Here is a 19609-nt window from a genome sequence, read left to right as displayed (position 1 = left end):
TAAGGATGAGTTATTATTTTAAATTAAGAGATATCATAATATTATATTAAAAGTTCTTAGGATGTTATAATAATGTGCCACTTTGTTGCAATTGTTAATACCATCAAAGAATAGAACAGAACAGAACAGAACAGAACAGAATATACTTTATTGTCCCATTTCTGGGAAATTTGTCTTGGACATCATGGCCCAGCCAATACACAACACAACACAATAAACAATAGATAAAATAGCTACAATCACATCTCGATAGTACAACTTATTGTGTCCTATCCCTATTTAAAATTTCTACCGCAGTTGGCACAAAATACATTAAAACGATTATATGGGGAAGGGAAAGGACTCAAGGATTTACATTCTCCTAAGTCTACAAAAACAGTTTACGTCAGAGGGCAGGTGATGTGGCCTCTAGCGGTGAGATGGGAAAGTGCCGCTCTAGTGTCACATTGACTGTCACCGCGCTGAATTAAGACGCTTTCTGATCACGAATAAACTATTCAATATACAGACACGACAGAGTTCAAGAAGATAGATTCATGTCATTGAGTGATGGGGAATGGGCTCTGCACCGAGCAAGCAGGTGAATCAAGGTAAACCAGTTATTTTCTCGGCTTGTTTGAAAGAAACAAACATATCCTAACCTTTAAGGCACCTTTGCAGCCATTAATTTAAAATAATAATGAAAGATAAGCCGTATAAATGATAATGCTGAATGTTCCCGCGGTGCTGTAATAAATTAGGTTGTAGGTTAATCCGAATTGTTTTCTGACGTAAAACTCAATGCAATCCAATTTAAAAGGATTTAATTGTTGTTAGAAAAAGATATATAATAAAAATAAATTGCACACACTTTACATACGAAAGCTTTTTCCACGTAGAAGATCTCCTGGTAGAGAAGACATTCATTGAGATGTTTCTTGTGTTCCTGGGGATGAACTTATCTAAAAAATGTAATGCTTTTTAAGTATTTAACAATAATGTACCCCTTTATATAGTAAGATACTTTGAAATTGTCGTAAGAAAAGGGTGCTGAAAGAAAGGTGAGTAATTTGGACACTTGAATGTTTTTTATTGCTACATATTTATCATACGTTATTTATTGTTTATTTTGCATTATGGTGAAGGGAGCAAAGCCAATGATACATTCATATTTTATTATGATTAAGACACAGATCTCTGTATTTAATTCACGAAGATGTTTTTTCATCACTTTTTCATTGCCAGTAAAGGAACAGTCTCTCAGCAGTGTCACATCAACTTCATCCTCTTCATCATTCTCATCACCTTCATTGTTAAATAACGCTTCAGCACCGCTCATCATCATCACAGCTCCATCTCGAGAAAACCTCTTAGAAAAACCTGCTGGTCTTAAAATAGAAGATGTAAGTAAAGAGCCGAGACCAAGAGGAAGTTCTGTGTTTGTCGGTCGAGGTCGTTTCATCCCGGGAACAACCTGATTTGAGGTATGACATGAAAATGTTAACTGTAAAGTTAAAGCCTTCTACAGTAATCATTAGGGTGGTAAATGTTACTGGTTGCTACTGTAGAACTGTGCTTTAGTTATTTTCCTCTAGGGGGCGCTTGATCGCTAAAAACGAATCCGTCAAATCAGTGGCGTCAATTCCACTAAAGCCAAGGTATGGTAGACTCTCGTGAGGTCATCCAATCTTACTACTGTACCTCGACATGACATGATGTTATGCATTTCTGACCCGAGCATACATGCTGCCACTGCAGCAGCCATCCTCACATATAATAAAGCACAACACGCTTTAAATACTCGATTGATTAAAACGTATAACGTTAAAAACAAATGGAAACAGATCTGATATGTGAAAATTTAGTTTAGTTTAAAATTTAGTTCGGCGGATTCGAACTTGCTTCGCGGCAGAGTCAAAACTAATATGGGATCAGAATTGTTGCAATATTCTGAATAAATAAACTATGATCCGCAAATAAATATAGAGAGTTTCACAAACATTTTTTAAATCCACATATGCTCAAAAAGCGAACCATAAATATATGTTAGACGTTCCACAAAAAGAAATGCTTTCTGCACATATGTGGATCGCTTTCTGCACATTTGTGGATCGCTTTCTGTGCATTTGTGAATCGCTTTCTGCACATATGTGGATCGCTTTCTGCACATATGTGGATCGCTTTCTGCACATTTGTGGATCGCTTTCTGTGCATTTGTGAATCGCTGCACGCATTTGTGGATCAGTGCACGCATTTGTGGATGGCTCTCTGTGCATTTGTGGATTTTGAAACATTTCTAACGTCAAGACGTGCACACAATCCACAAATAAGTGGACTCCGCCCACTATCTACGCAAGCCAATCGGGTAACTTCCGCTTTCGTTGTCCAATAGGGCACGTTCTAACTTCAGCCAATCACGTTTTGCTCTGCACTAAGATTCAGGGAGGCAGCTAACATGGCGGCTAGTGGCGGTCTAAAATGCGTGATATACTAAGAAATGCGAATAGCCTCTTCTTTATACTACTCAGTAATGGTTGTTTGTGTTTATATGCATTGTCCATATGTTAGTAACAAACGACTGAAACGTTTATGACTTGATAACAGCGTGCACGGACTGGGGTGGACAATCCCGGTGACTGGGGACCGATTTTGTCTGCTGCAAGCCAGCCGTTTTATTGTCTTTATGTATCAAAGTGATAAATTCCGATTTTGGCATTGGATAAAATATCTGTTTCCCCGATACTGCATGGGTAAGCAGCTAGTTCGCGCCGGACACTCAGCGCGTGCCTCCTTTCAATTTGTGCAACGTTTGCATTGCAATGCGCTGCAGCTGTCGATGTACTACCAGTATATGATGGCAGAATTAACGTGGAGGAAATCATCAGCACTGTGAATTTCTATGTCATTCATAATTCAAAATAAAACGTAATTTATTCAGTCATCTCTGTTTATCCCATTCCTGAATGATCTCTGCTGTGGTTTAACTGTTCTGTATACTGTCTAACTCTTGCCACAACAAAGGATGTCGATCCTTTGACTATGATCTTGTGCACACAATATATTCTCAAATTCACACAGTAACCCCAAAAGTAAACGATGTAGGCCTAGTAAAATTTGTGTTTTCGAACCTTACCATAGTAAATATTGGTATACAACTGCAGATAATCAATTTACTGTAGTTAATAATAAGGGCTGTGGCAGTGCTCTTAGTATAGCGTGTTATACGATACACGCAGGGCCGGATTTAGGCGGGTGGGGGCCCCTGGGCTTGAGTTGTTTTCGGGGCCCCCGTACTATTTAAAATCATGTGTTTGTTAGCATTAGTAAATGTTTTTTCTCTCCAATGACTAACAATAACACGTGTTCATTGGTTTACACGTTTATAATGCTTGTTTTGACAGTGGGAGCCACAAGTGGTGCGTTTATAGCGTGTAGGAAGTTTCAAACATACTTAAATGTAAAATCCAATCAACATTAATAATCAACATTATTAGTCCCCTTGATATTGTATAGTTTTTGACATAATCATACAGCCCTACCATTATGTATTTTAAAATTAAATTTATTGATCCATAATAAGAAAACTACTAAAAAGGAACAAATGTGTGTGTTCTCCCTGTATTTCTCGAGGATGTTGAGAGATTATACGTCTTGGATCTAAAATTTGAGAACACCTGCATTAACATGAAACCAACAATGAGCAATACAGTTGTCAGCATTTATTAATCTTGTTTATTGTTAGTTAATGCCAAATACAATTGTTCATGTTAGTTCAGGTGCATGTTTTTAAAAATATTAGTAAATACTGAAAATAAAGATTAACAAATGCAGACATGTAATCTAATGCTTAACTAATGTTAACAAATGCAACGGTGTAAAGTGTTAAAAATATATTAGTATTCTATTGCAATTCCATCAGTAAAGCATATGACAGATCTATGAGTTTGAAATGCACATTAAAATTGTATTCATATAATGAGATGAAACGTCTTATTATGGCTTAAATAGTTTCATAATAATGAGATGGGTCCATAGTTTTGTAAAGTCTAGTTAACTGAGGTTGTGCAGGGCAAATAGGGCACCCCTCTGTTATAAATCGTTTTAATTACTTTATGACTAACATAACATCATTTTAATGTCAAATTCTTAAATGTAAATCTAAGAGACAGTTTAATGCAGCTCACAGGCCATGAATCCATGAATGGTATATCTGCAAGGTATCATCTTAATTTAGCATTTACATTTTGCCAGAGATCTCAACGTCAGAAATGAAATAACTATCTAAACGCAGTTTGTCCCTTCACGCGTCCCGTAGTTCGGTTGTTTTAACTTTGTTTATTAGTTAGCAGAATGTTTTCATTTTTTATTTACATGGATGGATTTAACAGTGTTTGCGTATTATTTACAAGAACCGCTTATGGCCACAGAACGGGAAATATTAGAAATAAACTCTATATTACCTGTTTTTATTCAGAGATGTCTGCAGAACACAACACTTTTCATAACACGTTTTTTGTAAAAGCAAAGAAAGTGTAACAACAACAACAGCTAGTAGACTCTACTGCATCTACCTGTCGATGAAACAATCTGTCGTCTTCAGTGAGCGGACACAGACTGTGAGGCGCGAGCGTCAAATGGAAAACGCGGAGTGGAATCATATAGCGGTGTAATAAGAGAAAGTTTTTCGCGGGGATGTGAATCCTCTCTACTCTACTTCGGCTACCGTTCAACTTCGCCTACCAAAGGCGGGCGCCAGCCACGTCGGTCCGCGAGTTTCAAAGGAGAAATAACTGAAATAAAACCGGAGGGTGGCGGCCTGGCGGGAGATGGTGACAGGTATGCTCTGGATTCTCTGCCTAAAGATCAAGGTGTGGTGCCATGGGTATAAAGAATCATTATTTCCTAAATGCTGTTCTTTCGCGTTATGTCTCTCAGTTTTTGGTTTTCTTTAAGCGCGGCACTGCGATTGCGCTTGTCAGCCATTAGAACAAGCGTCTTAATGAGCAGACAGGTTTCAACTGCGGTAAACGTAACGGATAGAATCCACATATGACCAATCAGGAAACGCCAACATGACTGACGGAACGATTAGCCAATTAAACGACATCGTTCCTTACATAAGGCAGTGCTATTGAACATTGGTAGGCCAATGCACAAAGTTTAAATGAAAAATAAAATGACTGGCATATAACTAAACAAATCAAATTAACGACAGCAGGCGGGCCCCCTGAAGGGCGGGGCCCCTGGGCTGGAGCCCAGTCAAGGCCAATGGTAAGTCCGGCCTTGGATATACGTCTCCATTTTTCCTTGTGCTAAATAAATCTTGTTGGGTTATAATTATGTATATATTGCTGCCTTTTAAATGACACATAGGACAGCTTTAAAATACTGTTTATTTCATTTATTTATTGGCAAATAAAACAACAGCGGGGGAAATAAGAACTCAAGGGAGGCAACACAACTTTTCTCTTCGATGAAACAAGTATGAAGCAAAATATAAAATTGCCAAATAAAAATGAATTGAAGCTAAATGTACAAATTAATGGGTTCTCCATACAAATGCACAAATGGCACTGGATATTACATGGCATTTCAGTAAATCCCTTTTCATACAGAGATCCCGGAAAATATGCGGAAGATGTGTCCCGGGATGACGGGATCGGTTGATTTTGGTTCACACTGCCAGTGATTTTCTGGAACCTGTGCGTGCTTTCACACACATCCTAAAGACATGTGATGTGTAATGTACTGTAATGTAGTCGGGAACGTAGCGCTGCCACGGTGAAGGAATTTTCTTGCGGTGATTTTGGCTTTTTTATAGTTCAATAGCGCGGTTTGCTATGATAACTGCATTCCTTCTATATTTAGTGCCAAATAGGCATAAAAAAGCTCCTAAATGGGGTTATTATATAGCATACATTGTTGGTTTTTAAATTATAAAGATATCAATTTAAAACAAAATAAGTACTTTTTATGTAGCCTATTTAGGCTATTGGTAAATGCGGAACACTGAAGAATGAGACGCAAGAACCAAGGCATAGCCCAACCAGCTGAAGTTAAATATAAGAAAAATATGAATATATGAAAACAAAAGCAAATTGTTTGGGCTTGTTGGTGCAAATTTACAGAACCTCAATTAAAATTATAACAGAACGATGCCCAGTTTTAATAATAAAAAATTGTCAGTAGCCTGTTTTTACTACTTTAACTGCAATACAAAAGGCAATTATTTTGTTTTACATGTTTTTGTTTAGAAAAAACAAGCATGCTCAGGTAGGGTCAAATCAGTCTGTTAATAAAAAAATCGCTCCTCCACGTCATGTACATCAAGAGACGTACAAGACTTGTTTTAAAGGTTGCTAAGCGATCAAGTTTATTAAAGTTCTCTAGAATCTCTACCATTGTAACTTTGTGTTGATCGATGAAGTTATTAAAAAACTTGCTGCATTTAGAGGCGACATATTCTCTCTCAATTTCAGTTTACATGCTCGGGACACATACAAACACTCGAGACCTGCGAAGAGCACAGCGGATATTTCGGACTGTTGAGCGAATCACTGGTACTACCCTTCCAACTGCAAGAACTGTACTCTTCCAGAGTGAGCGAGTAAAAGGGCTCGCAAAATCTCTCTGGACCCCTCACACACCCAGCACACTTTCTCTTTGAACTGCTGCCGTCTGGTCGGCGCTACAGTGCACTGAGAACCAAAACAGCCAAATAAAGTTTCTTCCCTCAGGTCATCTACCCCATGATGTTCTCCCCACTGTTCAATAAATATGTGCAATACTAAACTACTCACTTATACTCATATTTATTTATTATATGTTACTGATTTAATATATCATACAGCTATCCCATTCCCTTACACAATTTGTATAAAGCACCTTATAACTTGTAAATATGTAGCACATGCATACAATATAGCATCCACTGCTCTTTTGACATATATTTTTTTTCCATATGTGTATTGTCTATTACATATTTATTTATATATATTTTGTTACCTGTGTCTTGTCACTTTCAACTATGTGCACTGGCAGCTTCTGTCACTAAGACAAAATCCTCGTGCATAGAGCATATTTTGGCAATAAAGCTCCTTCTGATTCTGATGTATGTTCTTTGCGTTATTATGGGAAACTTTATATGAGCTGTTCATATGATAGTAAATGTATTATACTACTACAGTATTTCTATGTGGGGAATTGTGGACAGAATTGTCCCACATGGTCATCTTGCAATATAGCCTGCTTACGCTGCTACCACTATAACGACAACGCTTACTATTGTTGATGTTACGGGTAGTGTTTCTTACAGTGATCATTTTTGTCATGGCAAAGAGTTAGACAGTAGCCTATACAGAACAGTTTAGCCACAGCAGCAGAGATCATTCAGGAATGGGTCGGGATAAACAGAGATGACTGATTAAATTACGTTTTATTTTGAATATGAATGACATAGAAATTCACAGTGCTGATGATTTCCTCCACGTTAATTCTGCCATCGTTATACTGGTAGTACACAGACAGCTGCAGCTCATTGCAATGCAAACGTTGCACACATTGAAAGGAGGCACGCGCTGAGTGTCCGGCGCGAACTAGCTGCTTATGCAGTATCGAGGAAACAGATTATATTTTATCGAATGCCAAAATCGGAATTTATCACTTTGATACATAAAGACAATAAAACGGCTGGCTTGCAGCAGACCAAATCAGTCCCCAGTCACCGGGTGTCATGGCTCTGCTTCCTTAGTCATGTTTTTCTTGGTCCTGTAGCAGAGCCATGACAAAGTCTTTGGTTAGGTGTGGAGAGAAACATATTATTGTCCGTTTGACAATAATATACTTTCTCTCCAGTGTCTTGTCATTGACCCCATTCCTCTCGTTTCCTCGTTATCTTTCCCTGAGTGTTTAATGTCCCACACCTGCCCCATGTCGTTATCCCTCGTTTGTCTTCCCTATATATACCCTCTTGTTTCTTTGTCCTGTGCTCTTGTATTGCGTGTACTATGTTGTGTATGCATTGCGTTTGTGCTCATGTTCCTGTTTTCCTGTGTACCTTGGTTCCTGTTCCGTGCCTTGTTTTGTGACGTTGTGTCTGTTTTGTTAACCCCTTCACTGCCGTTGCCTGCGCTTGGGTTCTTCTGCCACAGTTCGTGACACCGGGATTGTCCACCCCAGTCCGTGCACGCTGTTGTCAAGTCATAAACGTTTCAGTCGTTTGTTACTAACATATGGACAATGCATATAAACACAAACAATCATTACTGAGTAGTATAAAGAAGAGGCTATTCGCATTTCTTAGTATATCACGCATTTTAGACCGCTACTAGCCGCCATGTTAGCTCCCTGAATCTTAGTGCAGAACAAAACGTGATTGGCTGAAGTTAGAACGTGCCCTATTGGACAACGAAAGCGGAAGTTACCCGATTGGCTTGCGTAGATAGTGGGCGGAGTCCACCTATTTGTGGATTGTGTGCACGTCTTGACGTTAGAAATGTTTCAAAATCCACAAATGCACAGAGAGCTATCCACAAATGCGTGCACTGATCCACAAATGCGTGCAGCGATTCACAAATGTGCAGAAAGCGATCCACAAATGTGCAGAAAGCGATCCACAAATGTGCAGAAAGCGATCTGTCATGGCTCTGCTTCCTTAGTCATGTTTTTCTTGGTCCTGTAGCAGAGCCATGGCAAAGCCTTAGGTTTAATGTGAGAAGACCATGAGATGTTTGTTTTTTGACATCTCATGTGTTTTCTCAGGTCTTGTCATTGGTCCCGCCCCTCTCGTTTCCTGTATTGTCTCCCTCTTGTGTCTTATGTTCTACACCTGCCCCTGCTCGTTATCCCTGTTTGTCTTCTCTATTTATACCCTCATGTTTCTTTGTCTTGTGCCTTCGGATTGCGTTGTGTATGTGCTTGTCGGAGTGTATGCCTTGTCTTCCCGTGTCCTTACCTGTGTTACAGTTTTTATGCTTGTGTTCCCACTGTCCAGATCGTGTTTGTTCCAGTAAGTGTGTAGTTTAGTTCTTTTACAGTGTCATGTCAGTTTATTTGTTAGTTAGTCTATGTTATCCCTGTCTTTAATTTATACCCCATCGTGGGTTTTTGTTTTGTGTTTTTTTGTTTATAATAAAGCTCTTTGTTAACCCCTTCACCTCTGCCTGCCTGCATTTGGGTTCTTCTCCTGCCACAGTTCGTGACAGAATCCGAAGGCCATAACGAACCCAGCAGGCATGAACGGTTCCCTGCGAGCCCGCCAGACTTGTTGGTTGTTTGGGTTTCGGCAGGGGGATCGCGGGGTCAGAGACTTCGCCCGGGAGTTTGTGGCTGCTGCGGAGGAGACTGAGTTCGGTGAGGCAGAGCTCAAGGTTATTTTTAACTGCTGCCTCACCGAGCCTCTCAAGTGGGCCGAGGTGGAGATGTTGAGTTCCCTGTGGTTGGGTGACATGATCAGGTACGTGGTCAACCGGGATGATCCCTGGCCTTTAGTGCCAGACTGGGTATCCACTCCCTTGGCTACCGTCCCGGAGGATCGCGTCCTGGCCACCCTTACCCTGGGGAACTCTGCACCTCCACCCGCCTCACCCCCCGCAGTCTCTCGACCACCAGCTAGCCTCCGTGGTAGGCGTGGACGGAGGGAGTCGTGGGACTCCCCGTCCGACTCCTCCAACACGGAGCTAGTCGTGTCCCCCACCGCTTCCCTGCAGCCGGCCACACGTTCTGTGGGCCGGTCGAGGAAGAAGCCGAGGAGGGGGAGACCCCCAGGGTCAAGGACTGTTCCCCCCAGGACTCCTCCTAAATCCCCTTGGACTACGCACCCTCAGGTGCAGCCGGGGACTGGGACTTCTCCCCATCCCCATGGACTGCCCCTTATGGGCTCTGGTTTGGCCCCTCCCCCCTCCCATGTTTGTTGTTTTTGTTGTCTCACCCTAGTCCCTTTGTTATTGTGTCTTGTCTGCCCTTGATTTTGTTTTCTTTGTTTTGTCTTGTCCTGTCTGTCTCCCAGTCTGTCTTGTCTCGTCCGTCTACCCTTTGGTGAGCACCTGGAGGTGCTCATTAAAGGGGGGGCTTCTGTCATGGCTCTGCTTCCTTAGTCATGTTTTTCTTGGTCCTGTAGCAGAGCCATGGCAAAGCCTTAGGTTTTATGTGAGAAGACCATGAGATGTTTGTTTTTTGACATCTCATGTGTTTTCTCAGGTCTTGTCATTGGTCCCGCCCCTCTCGTTTCCTGTAATGTCTCCCTCTTGTCTTATGTTCTACACCTGCCCCTGCTCGTTATCCCTCATTTGTCTTCTTTATTTATACCCTCATGTTTCTTTGTCTTGTGCCTTCGGATTGCGTTGTGTATGTGCTTGTCGGAGTGTATGCCTTGTCTTCCCGTGTCCTTACCTGTGTTACAGTTTTTATTCTCGTGTTCCCGCTGTCCAGATCGTGTTTGTTCCAGTAAGTGTGTAGTTTAGTTCTTTTCCAGTGTCATGTCAGTTTATTTGTTAGTTAGTCTATGTTATCCCTGTCTTTAATTTTATACCCCATCGTGGGTTTTTGATTTGTGTTTTTTTGTTTATAATAAAGCTCTTTGTTAACCCCTTCACCTCTGCCTGCCTGCATTTGGGTTCTTCTCCTGCCACAGTTCGTGACAGCGATCCACATATGTGCAGAAAGCGATCTACAAATAAATGCCATTAAAATAAATTTGTAAATATTTTTTATTTGCAAATCTCATTGTATTTATTTGTGAATTCCATTTCTTTTTGTGGAACGTCTAACATATATTTATGGTTCGCTTTTTGAGCATATGTGGATTTAAAAAATGTTTGTGAAACTCTCGATATTTATTTGCGGATCATAGTTTATTTATTCAGAATATTGCAACAATTCTGATCCCATAAAACTATGAGTCACACGTCTTTCGCACTACACCACCGAAGCTGCTGATACAGTCCCTGCGTCAAATCTCGGGATTGTTTGTCTTATTGCAGACATTTGTGCAGTAGATAATCAAACATTACAGGCATTTTACAAGTGACAGCGTTTGGTTTATTCAGACCAGTGCATAGAAAAGTAGCAGTCACACTGTCCAACTTTAATATACATTGAAATGAAAATACGTAATAAAGAATTGAAATATAATAAAAGAGGTAACTTACATTAAAAATTAAAAAGTAGCTCACTGTACAGTCTGAATACTGCAGCAGCATACTATTTAACTCTGTGAAAGCAAACAGTCGTCCATAGGAACGTCAAAATGAACGAATGTTAACTTTCACGGAGTTATTTTTCTTCCGCTTGTGATCAAGCAGTCTGTTTAATAAACGTGTTGCATGATTCACACTGGTATCATACGATTCCTTAACCAATTTTGTGTGTGGCTCTGGAATGACTGGAGATGGAAAGCACAACAGACACCGATCTAGAGTGCTTAAAGCTAAAATCTTTAAAAACGGACAAGACGTTTGTAGTACCGCAGAGTGAACGGGTGAGAAGAGTGTTGTTACTTACAGTCCAGTTCCCATTAAATACTTCCATCTTCGCCTTGCTTGGAATTATAAGGTTCTATCTGTATTCTGAGCAGTTTTGAGACATTGCACTGGACGCGACACGACAAAAGACATTAGAAACGTATTAGAACCCATTATAATGTTGTAGACACGGTGTTAGGCTTCAACGTTTTTGCATTTCATTTGACTCAAGACAGAACCTTTCTGATTTGTAAAAGTTGCCACAGAGTAAGAACATGTTAATAACTCAATTTTGACAAAAACGGCAGATAGAATCTTATGATTCCAAGGTGACGAGGTGTCTAACATCACTTGTGCCCTGTTTAATTGTATAGAGAAACGTATGAAACTGTGTTGTGTTAATTGAGATTGTGACATTAATTGCAGCATTTGTGTGTGCAGTTGGGAAAATGCCGGAGTGTGAAAGAATTTGAGAAGATGAATCGCATTGGAGAGGGAACATATGGCATAGTGTGTGAGTTTCACCTGCATACTTGTATTTTAACTATATGCAGCAATACAGTTAGCCCACTGTTCAGTATACCTCGGTGACCTTGACCATGACCATGGCATTCTTTTAGGTTAAAAAGCCTTTATTAACAGATGGCTACATTCACAAAATCTAAAAGTCATTATATAACTAAATTATTGATTTTGTGTATGTAGCCATCTGTTAATAAAGGCAATTTACCCGAAAGAGTGCCATTGTCATCCTAAAGTTTTTTAAGGCATACACATTTTTCTCTGTAAAGGTTTGTATTTGTTACAAATGAGCCAATAGAATATTTCAAATCAATATGCCATGGTCAATAAATGACTCATGTGGCAATACTTGTAATAAATGGGATAATGTCCATTTAGTCGGTTTTAAAAGGTTTAACATACACACAACAAGGTTGTCACAATGTTCTTGGATCCACGAAATGAGTAAATGCTGTATTATGCATGCCAAGCCAGTAGTTGCCGATGTCACAGAAATACTACACTCCTGCGCACATACGCATATCCATATATGTGTGCTTAGAATTGGGCAAATGTAAATAATGTATCACCGCTAGGGCTGTCAAATTTGTTGTCAATTTAAATTGCGCTTAATGGACAAGACAAACCGAGACAGTTCGAATAGAAATAAAACCCATGGAAATTATTTAAACACAAAACTAAAAAAACACAATTCACAAACGCGTATTGAACCGTAAATGTCAAACCCAATAGTTCAATATTAAACTGTGGCATCCCTGATATGCAGCCTATACTGTATCTTCTGGGGGCGTATTACAGAAAGTTTCTTATCTTAGGTCTTAACTTAAGTTATGATACGTTAAATTAGGTTTTTTCACAAATCTGTATTACAGAAGCAAATCTTAACTTGATTTGGCATTCCTATCTTATCTCTAGTTAGGGAATCTTAAATTGTACCCATCAAGCTCGGCAATCCACTTTCAGGTCTGTTACCAAGCAACCAACATTGTGCAAGCTGCTGATGAGGTAAACAAAATGGAAAAACAAAACCGGGGAGCTTTCAATTTTAGTGCTGCGGAGATAGAAACTTCTTTTCTTCATTTTCAATTATTAATCAATGTAATGCCATTGTTGGACAGCGCAATTGTGAGCGTTTTTTCTGTTAGTTTTTAAATAATTTTGAAGTTAGAACAGCTGTGGGGTCATCCTAAAGTTAAGACCGTTTATTTGTCAAGTTAAGACGCTTCTGTAATATCCCTTTCCTATATGTAGTTAAAATAAGATTATGCACTTAGGAAGTGCTGTTCTGTAATAGCTTTTGTCCTAAATGAGGTCCTATCTGAAATTACCATGGTTACCAAACAGATAGGATAATATTTTCAAGTTATGATCTTTCTGTAATACGCCCCCTGATCATCATTATCAAACAGCTACTGTATGTCATTTTTTGGATTTGAATGACTCCTTAAAATTTAGACTTAGATTAAGATTTTTTTAGTAATATACTAACATAGATTTTTTTTATTTGTGATTTTACAGACCGAGCACGTGATACAAGAACAAATGAAATAGTTGCACTAAAGAAAGTGCGAATGGACAAGGAGAAAGATGGTTAGTATATCACCCTAAACATTTTAGTACCTTAAATATTGTTATTCAAGTGTGAAAAAGCACTGAAATAGCCAAATAACCAATAATCTTTTTCTGGATTTTGTGAATTATTTATATATGCCACAATATTTTTATACATCTATTAAGTGCCCAGACAGGTATCCCTTCACAGAAGACATGGGAGTCATAGTAATTTTTTTCCGATCATGTGTACACTGGTTTTGAATAAAAATAAGCTTGAAGACAGCATAAAATACAGCTGTACTGTATATACTTGAGCCAGAGACTGAAGAAACTTTTTGACTAATAAGACTGCCGGATAGAAGAGAAATTGCAAACAGTTTTGTGTGCAGTTGGCTTCAGTAAAAGCTGTTTTTGGACTTATAAGAAACTTTTGAATTCTACAACCTACTGGTATTAATAGTGGAATATTTAATATATTCCAAAAAATAAGATATATTTTAATTCTCCAGGTTGTAATCCCTTTAAAGGATAGTTCACCAAAAATGTGTATTCTTTCATCATTTACTCACCCTGTCATTTCAAACCTTCTGCAGAACACATAAGAAGATAGTTTGAAGAATGTTGGTAACCAAACATCATTGGCCTCCAAACATCATTGGCCTCCATTGACATCCATTGTGTGGACACAAAACCACTAAGACATTTCCTAAAATATCTTTTTTGTTCAACAGAAAGAGTTATAAACAGGCTTTGAATGACATGATGGTTTGTAACTGATAACAGAATTTATATGTTATTTTTACTATCCCTTTAAAGTCACTATGAAATCAAAATTAACCGTTCTTATTTCTTATGATATCTTGCAGTGATTATTTTAAATAATTTAATTGTGTGTGCGTGCATCTGTGTGTTGTTACTTTTGTAAAATGAATGTGCCCTCATAATCTTTTATCAAAATCATAAACTTGCCCCTTTAAACAACATCTCTTCTCTGCATGTCTCGCCCTGAGGGTGGTACTATACTGACTGACTGTCCAGTGGCCAGGCTTTCAGACTTCTAACAATCCAATCAATTCCCAATTGTCGAAATCAAGCCCCTCCCTATTTCTTATTCAAGAAGCCATTACACTATTGCAACTTCCGTTTCATGCCAACTTTCTAAAAATCTAATTATATATATTAGCCTGCATAATTTACATTAAGTGAACCTGGTGCTGTCTTGGATATAATAAAATGTACAGCCTCAGTAAGTTATGTATTCGTTTTTTTATTTTTATTTTGTTGCTCTGTGCATGTGTTTAGGGATTCCCATCAGCAGTTTACGGGAAATCAACCTTCTTCTCCGACTGAGACACCCAAACATTGTGGAGCTAAAGGAAGTGGTGGTTGGAAGCCATTTGGAAAGGTTAAACATGATAAACAATATTTATTTTCTATGTTTAAATATGAACCATTTCATTGGCTTGTTTGAAGTTTTATGTTGCATTGATTTTGTGGGTTTTCTCATCAGCCTGTTTCTGGTGATGAGTTACTGTGAGCAGGATTTGGCCAGTCTGCTGGAGAACATGCAGTCACCATTCTCTGAAGCTCAGGTATGATTGGTGGCTCACATCTTGTCTTATTTCTCATCAAGAAAAAATGTTTGTTATGCTGTAGTACATAAATAGAATGTATATATGACTTTACTCTTTTCCTTTTCTTTCTCTAGGTAAAATGTATAGTTCTTCAGCTGCTTAAAGGACTGGAATATTTACATCAAAACTTCATTCTTCACAGGTCAGTTTGTGTTCTCCACATTGCTCCTTTAATATATGATGCCTTGCATTGTTTCAGAGCTCGTTTTTGTCCCAAAAATAATTTCTTCGATAGCACATACTTTTAACTAATTCTATATTATGTTGGTCTCTTGCTCTTTTCCAGGTGTATAAGTCCAAAATAATGATACTGATGATGCGATATGAATCATTTTAAATATGTAGTCATCATTTGTTATTTCACATCTTTCTCATATGTTCTTATGAAAGGGATTTGAAAGTTTCCAATCTGTTGATGACAGACAAGGGCTGTGTTAAGATAGGTGAGTGATGAGTTTATTTGAATGTCTTGTGGATGCTAAATGGGATGTGACGTGTGCTTATTTGTCTTGAAATTAATGTTACAACTTAATAAGCAATGTCCAAATGTTACAACTTGCTAGGCTTCTTTTGGTATACAATATGGAAAAAGGTTCATCAGAAAGTTTAGTGAGAATCACCCCCATGTCAAGAAACAACACAATAAACCATGTGAAATTGTCAAATAAAACTATGATAAATAGTGTATCGATAGCATGTCGGATGTTTTTCCAGCTGATTTCGGTCTGGCCCGTGTTTATGGAATTCCATTACAGCCTATGACTCCTCGAGTAGTCACGCTGTGGTAAGCAGACAGACTTAATACCTATCAATCTCTTTTATCTGGTTTAATCCACCAAATCCCTCTGCCTATCAATGACACTGTTGTCATTACAGGTATCGGGCACCAGAGCTCCTCCTAGGGACCAAGACACAAACCGCTGCTCTGGATATGTGGTGAGAACTGAACAGTGCTAGAATAAATGATCCTGGGCTTTTCTAAAACCACCATGTTCTGTAAATTATATAAGACCTTGGATGATTACGTCAGTGAGCTCTCGGATTGTTTTGTAGTAATGTTCTTTGAATTTTGTTTTGTAGGGCAGTTGGGTGCATCTTTGCAGAGCTTCTTGCCCATAAACCTCTTCTGCCTGGAGCATCAGAGATCCAGCAGGTGGATTTGATCGTACAGCTCCTGGGAACACCCAGTGAGAACATCTGGCCGGTAATTTGTCTTGAATATCAAAAATGGAGAAAGCATTTGTTTTTTTCAGTCAGAAAATATGACAGAGTAAACAAAATGTGACAATTACTGAACTTGAATTGACGTTGATATTGTTTGATAAATGGAATAACAGTGAGATTTCTTGGGATTTGTAGGGCTTCTCACGTCTGCCGTTGGTCGGCCAGTACAGTCTTAGGAAGCAACCCTACAATAACTTGAAGAACAAGTTCACATGGTTATCAGAAGCTGGTCTGAGACTGCTCAATCTTCTGTTCATGTACAACCCACAACGCAGGTTAGTCTACAGCTGGTTTACTGTACATTTATATGTCAGACTGATATATTTCATTTATTCATTCTTACCATCATTACTAATCATTTTAATTACTGATATTTAAGCAAATCTGAATTTAATTTCCACACATCCTGTCGAAAACATGTTAGTCCAAAATCTAAATGAATCTAAATAAATGAAACCAGTTTTATTTTTATTAAATTGTGAAATTATTAGTGCTGTCAAAAATAACATGTTTAACGAATGAGATTCATTTTTTCAGATTAACATATTAAAAAATATTTAACGCAATTAACACAGCATCTGTTTTTTTCTGTCATCCTTTTGAAAGCATTACAGTTTATTATCACGCTCTTCTTCATGCAAAGGCTTTTAAACAATTTAAGCACGAATTAAACGGTTGCTTTGACGCGTCTAGTGTAGATAGACGGCTTCTAGCTGTATTGCTTTTGAATACGTGCTGAAGGTCACATGACTGAGATGTTAAGCAGTGCATGTAAATAAAATGATTATGCATTTGTTAATTCGTCGTAACAAAAAGCTATGATATCAGTTTTTTATTTTATTTGTGTTGTTATCATGCTTTTTGATATTGCGCTTACAATTTGCATTGCGTTAAAGCAGCTGTACAATAAATCCAAAACTCAGAAAAACAACATACAACACAAAAAATATGATGAACCATAAAAGTAATATGAAATAGAGAAGGTAAGGGAGAAAGCAAATGCAAACACATACATGTGCAGGTAAGGAACCAAAACTCCAATGATTTGAGGAACCAGACTCGACCAGGAGAGCCAGTTCTCAGCTGGCTTGTTAACACAACACTGCTGCATCTTGACAGGCTAAACTTTGTATAAGCTAACTAAGCTATGGATAAAACAATTAATTTTAAGAATGGGCAAATAGAAAATAAAAAAGACAAAACAATGTTTTGTGAATTCTTTATTGGGTTTTGGGCCAAAATAAATATAGTATTTATCTCTTTGTTTCTTATAGAGCCACAGCTAAAGAATGTTTAGAAAGCTCCTACTTCAAGGAAAAGCCTTTGCGTAAGTAAACTTGCTTTATTTAGTTTTAAAGTGTAGAGAGACTTTTAAGAAACTTTGTTCTCGTGTTTTACTCTGCAGCGTGTGAACCGGAGCTGATGCCCACATTCCCTCATCACAGGAACAAACGTGCTGGTCCTGCAGCTGAAAGCCAGTCTAAACGGAGCAAAATATGAAACCATTCTGCTGCCTGATAAATGTGTTTATCATGTGTTTATACTGAATGTTTTTGTACAGGTTACAAATGAAATGTGACTTAAATTGTACATAGATTCAAAAAGTGTGTGAAGAGTTATTTTTGTGTTTTCAAAAGTTAAATCACAAAAATAAAGTATATTTTTGTTTACAGATGATTCCGTAGCAATTATTTGACAATGTTTAGGATCATTTTACCATTTCTACATTAGCTAAAGGATCAATAACATGAAAATGTATTGGCTTTTTGTACCAAAAATAAGCAACTAGCAGTGTTGATATAAATGTTACCTATTTTTGTTCCCAGGAGTCTCATGTTCTGCCAGCTACAGGAAGTGCAACAGTGCCTGCTTTTATACAACGATCAAATCCAAAATATAATTTGGGGTAAAAGCATTCGTAAAATGCATTGAAGCTGCACTATTTACTATTCAGGATTTTCCAAAGAAATAAAGTATGGAAATATATCAAATATGTAAACTTGACATGACATGTCTCAGCTTTGTGTCTTGCATCTAGAATATTTTCCATACATGTATTTTAAAGACCTTTAATGATTTTGAATATTTCTGTTGTAAAAAAAAGATATTGGTTAATGGTGGTTATTATCATCACTATTGGGTCACCATGTACACTTTCCTTTAAAGTGTTTTGTTCGTTCAAATGTTACCAATATCAGAAGGTGTTTATGTTCCTTATATGTTGAATTTATAAGCCCAATTGTCATCATCTCTGCACTGGCTGCTAATAACTTATAAACGATTAAAAGGCCTAGCGCCTCACCTGCAGCTAACAATTTTTGGTTCCCAGAACGTTCCCCTAAAATATTTTTCTCGGGTCCGTTTGGCCTCACTGCACGTCAGTAATGAATACATACATGCTGTGTTTTTATCCATGGCTTGTCTGATCTAATTAAAATAAGTAAAATACATCATCCCACACAATATGGAGGATGAAATGAATGCATCAGATTATTCGTTTAGCCTAATAATTCCTTTTTCATTACTGAAGTAGTCTAATTTTTGATTTAAACAGCACATTATATAATTTCTAATAAAACCACACTGTGTGTAGGCCTACCTCAACATCAGACATTATAGATATTGAAATAAAATAACCAATGACTTCAACACAATATTTAAGCAGATTTTTCTTGACAGAAGAATAAACATGTAATTATCTTCAGGCTAACAATATTCTTGTCTCACCACATGTATAGCGCGGCTCCCTCTTTAGATATAACAATCAAAAGCCCTGAGTTTCAGTCCTTACATCACGGTCTGTTGATTTAGATGTGTCAAATTAATCGAAAATCACGAAAATATAAGTTTACTCTCAAATCTGTACGTTTTTAAATAAAATAAATAAACCGCTAAACTAATGTGTTAGTGGGTGAGGTAAAACGAAATGACCGTTAACTTTTAAATCACGGGAGAATGCACGTGCTCGAGCGCACACACATACAGCAACAGACAACCACACTAAAGAAATACACATGGATATATATATGATTGTATTTTCATTTCACTTAACTAGTTGATTATTTTCAGCCATTAAAGGGCACATTTATTAATTTCATTTGGTCAGTATAACGTGTTAATGTGATCTTATAATTTCTGTATTGCACATGTCACTGACGTTTACCAGTTTTGACTATTTTTACCATTAAAAAAATAACCACCAGGGAACGTTATTTTCTGGTTGCAAAATAATAACAA

At 37.9% G+C, this 19609-nt stretch overlaps 1 protein-coding gene across 4 annotated transcripts; it reads left to right on the top strand.

Moving 5' to 3' along the window:
• The first annotated feature begins 424 nt into the window (after nucleotides 1-424).
• On the top strand, nucleotides 425-18315 carry cdk10 (cyclin dependent kinase 10). Of its 4 annotated transcripts, XM_057330223.1 has the most exons (14): nucleotides 425-590; nucleotides 1225-1463; nucleotides 11880-11952; nucleotides 13479-13550; nucleotides 14817-14919; nucleotides 15025-15106; nucleotides 15223-15290; nucleotides 15539-15591; nucleotides 15863-15932; nucleotides 16025-16084; nucleotides 16229-16352; nucleotides 16508-16647; nucleotides 17647-17699; nucleotides 17778-18312. In XM_057330223.1, the coding sequence occupies exons 3-14, from the start codon at nucleotides 11916-11918 to the stop codon at nucleotides 17870-17872; spliced, it is 957 nt and encodes a 318-aa protein (XP_057186206.1). In that variant the 5' UTR covers nucleotides 425-590; nucleotides 1225-1463; nucleotides 11880-11915; the 3' UTR covers nucleotides 17873-18312. The 4 variants fall into 4 exon arrangements, with proteins under 4 accessions (XP_057186206.1, XP_057186207.1, XP_057186205.1 ...); XM_057330224.1 differs by lacking the exon at nucleotides 1225-1463; XM_057330222.1 differs by lacking the exon at nucleotides 425-590 and having other exon boundaries at nucleotides 996-1463.
• Nucleotides 18316-19609: the final 1294 nt, after the last annotated feature.

The sequence above is a fragment of the Triplophysa rosa genome, linkage group LG3 (assembly GCF_024868665.1).
Source record: "Triplophysa rosa linkage group LG3, Trosa_1v2, whole genome shotgun sequence".
Classification (NCBI taxonomy): Eukaryota; Metazoa; Chordata; class Actinopteri; order Cypriniformes; family Nemacheilidae; genus Triplophysa; species Triplophysa rosa.
This window is presented reverse-complemented; position numbering and strand designations above follow the sequence as displayed.

What these genes read in the sequence shown, in the direction of transcription:
- cdk10 (XM_057330221.1), top strand. Translation starts at nt 11,366, where the DNA reads ATGGAAAGCACAACAGACACCGATCTAGAGTGCTTAAAGCTAAAATCT. An exon ending in CACCATTCTCTGAAGCTCAG is followed by an intron (nt 15,107 to 15,222) that starts GTATGATTGGTG and finishes TTCTTTCTCTAG; the next exon opens with GTAAAATGTATAGTTCTTCA. An exon ending in CTTCAAGGAAAAGCCTTTGC is followed by an intron (nt 17,700 to 17,777) that starts GTAAGTAAACTT and finishes TTTACTCTGCAG; the next exon opens with CGTGTGAACCGGAGCTGATG.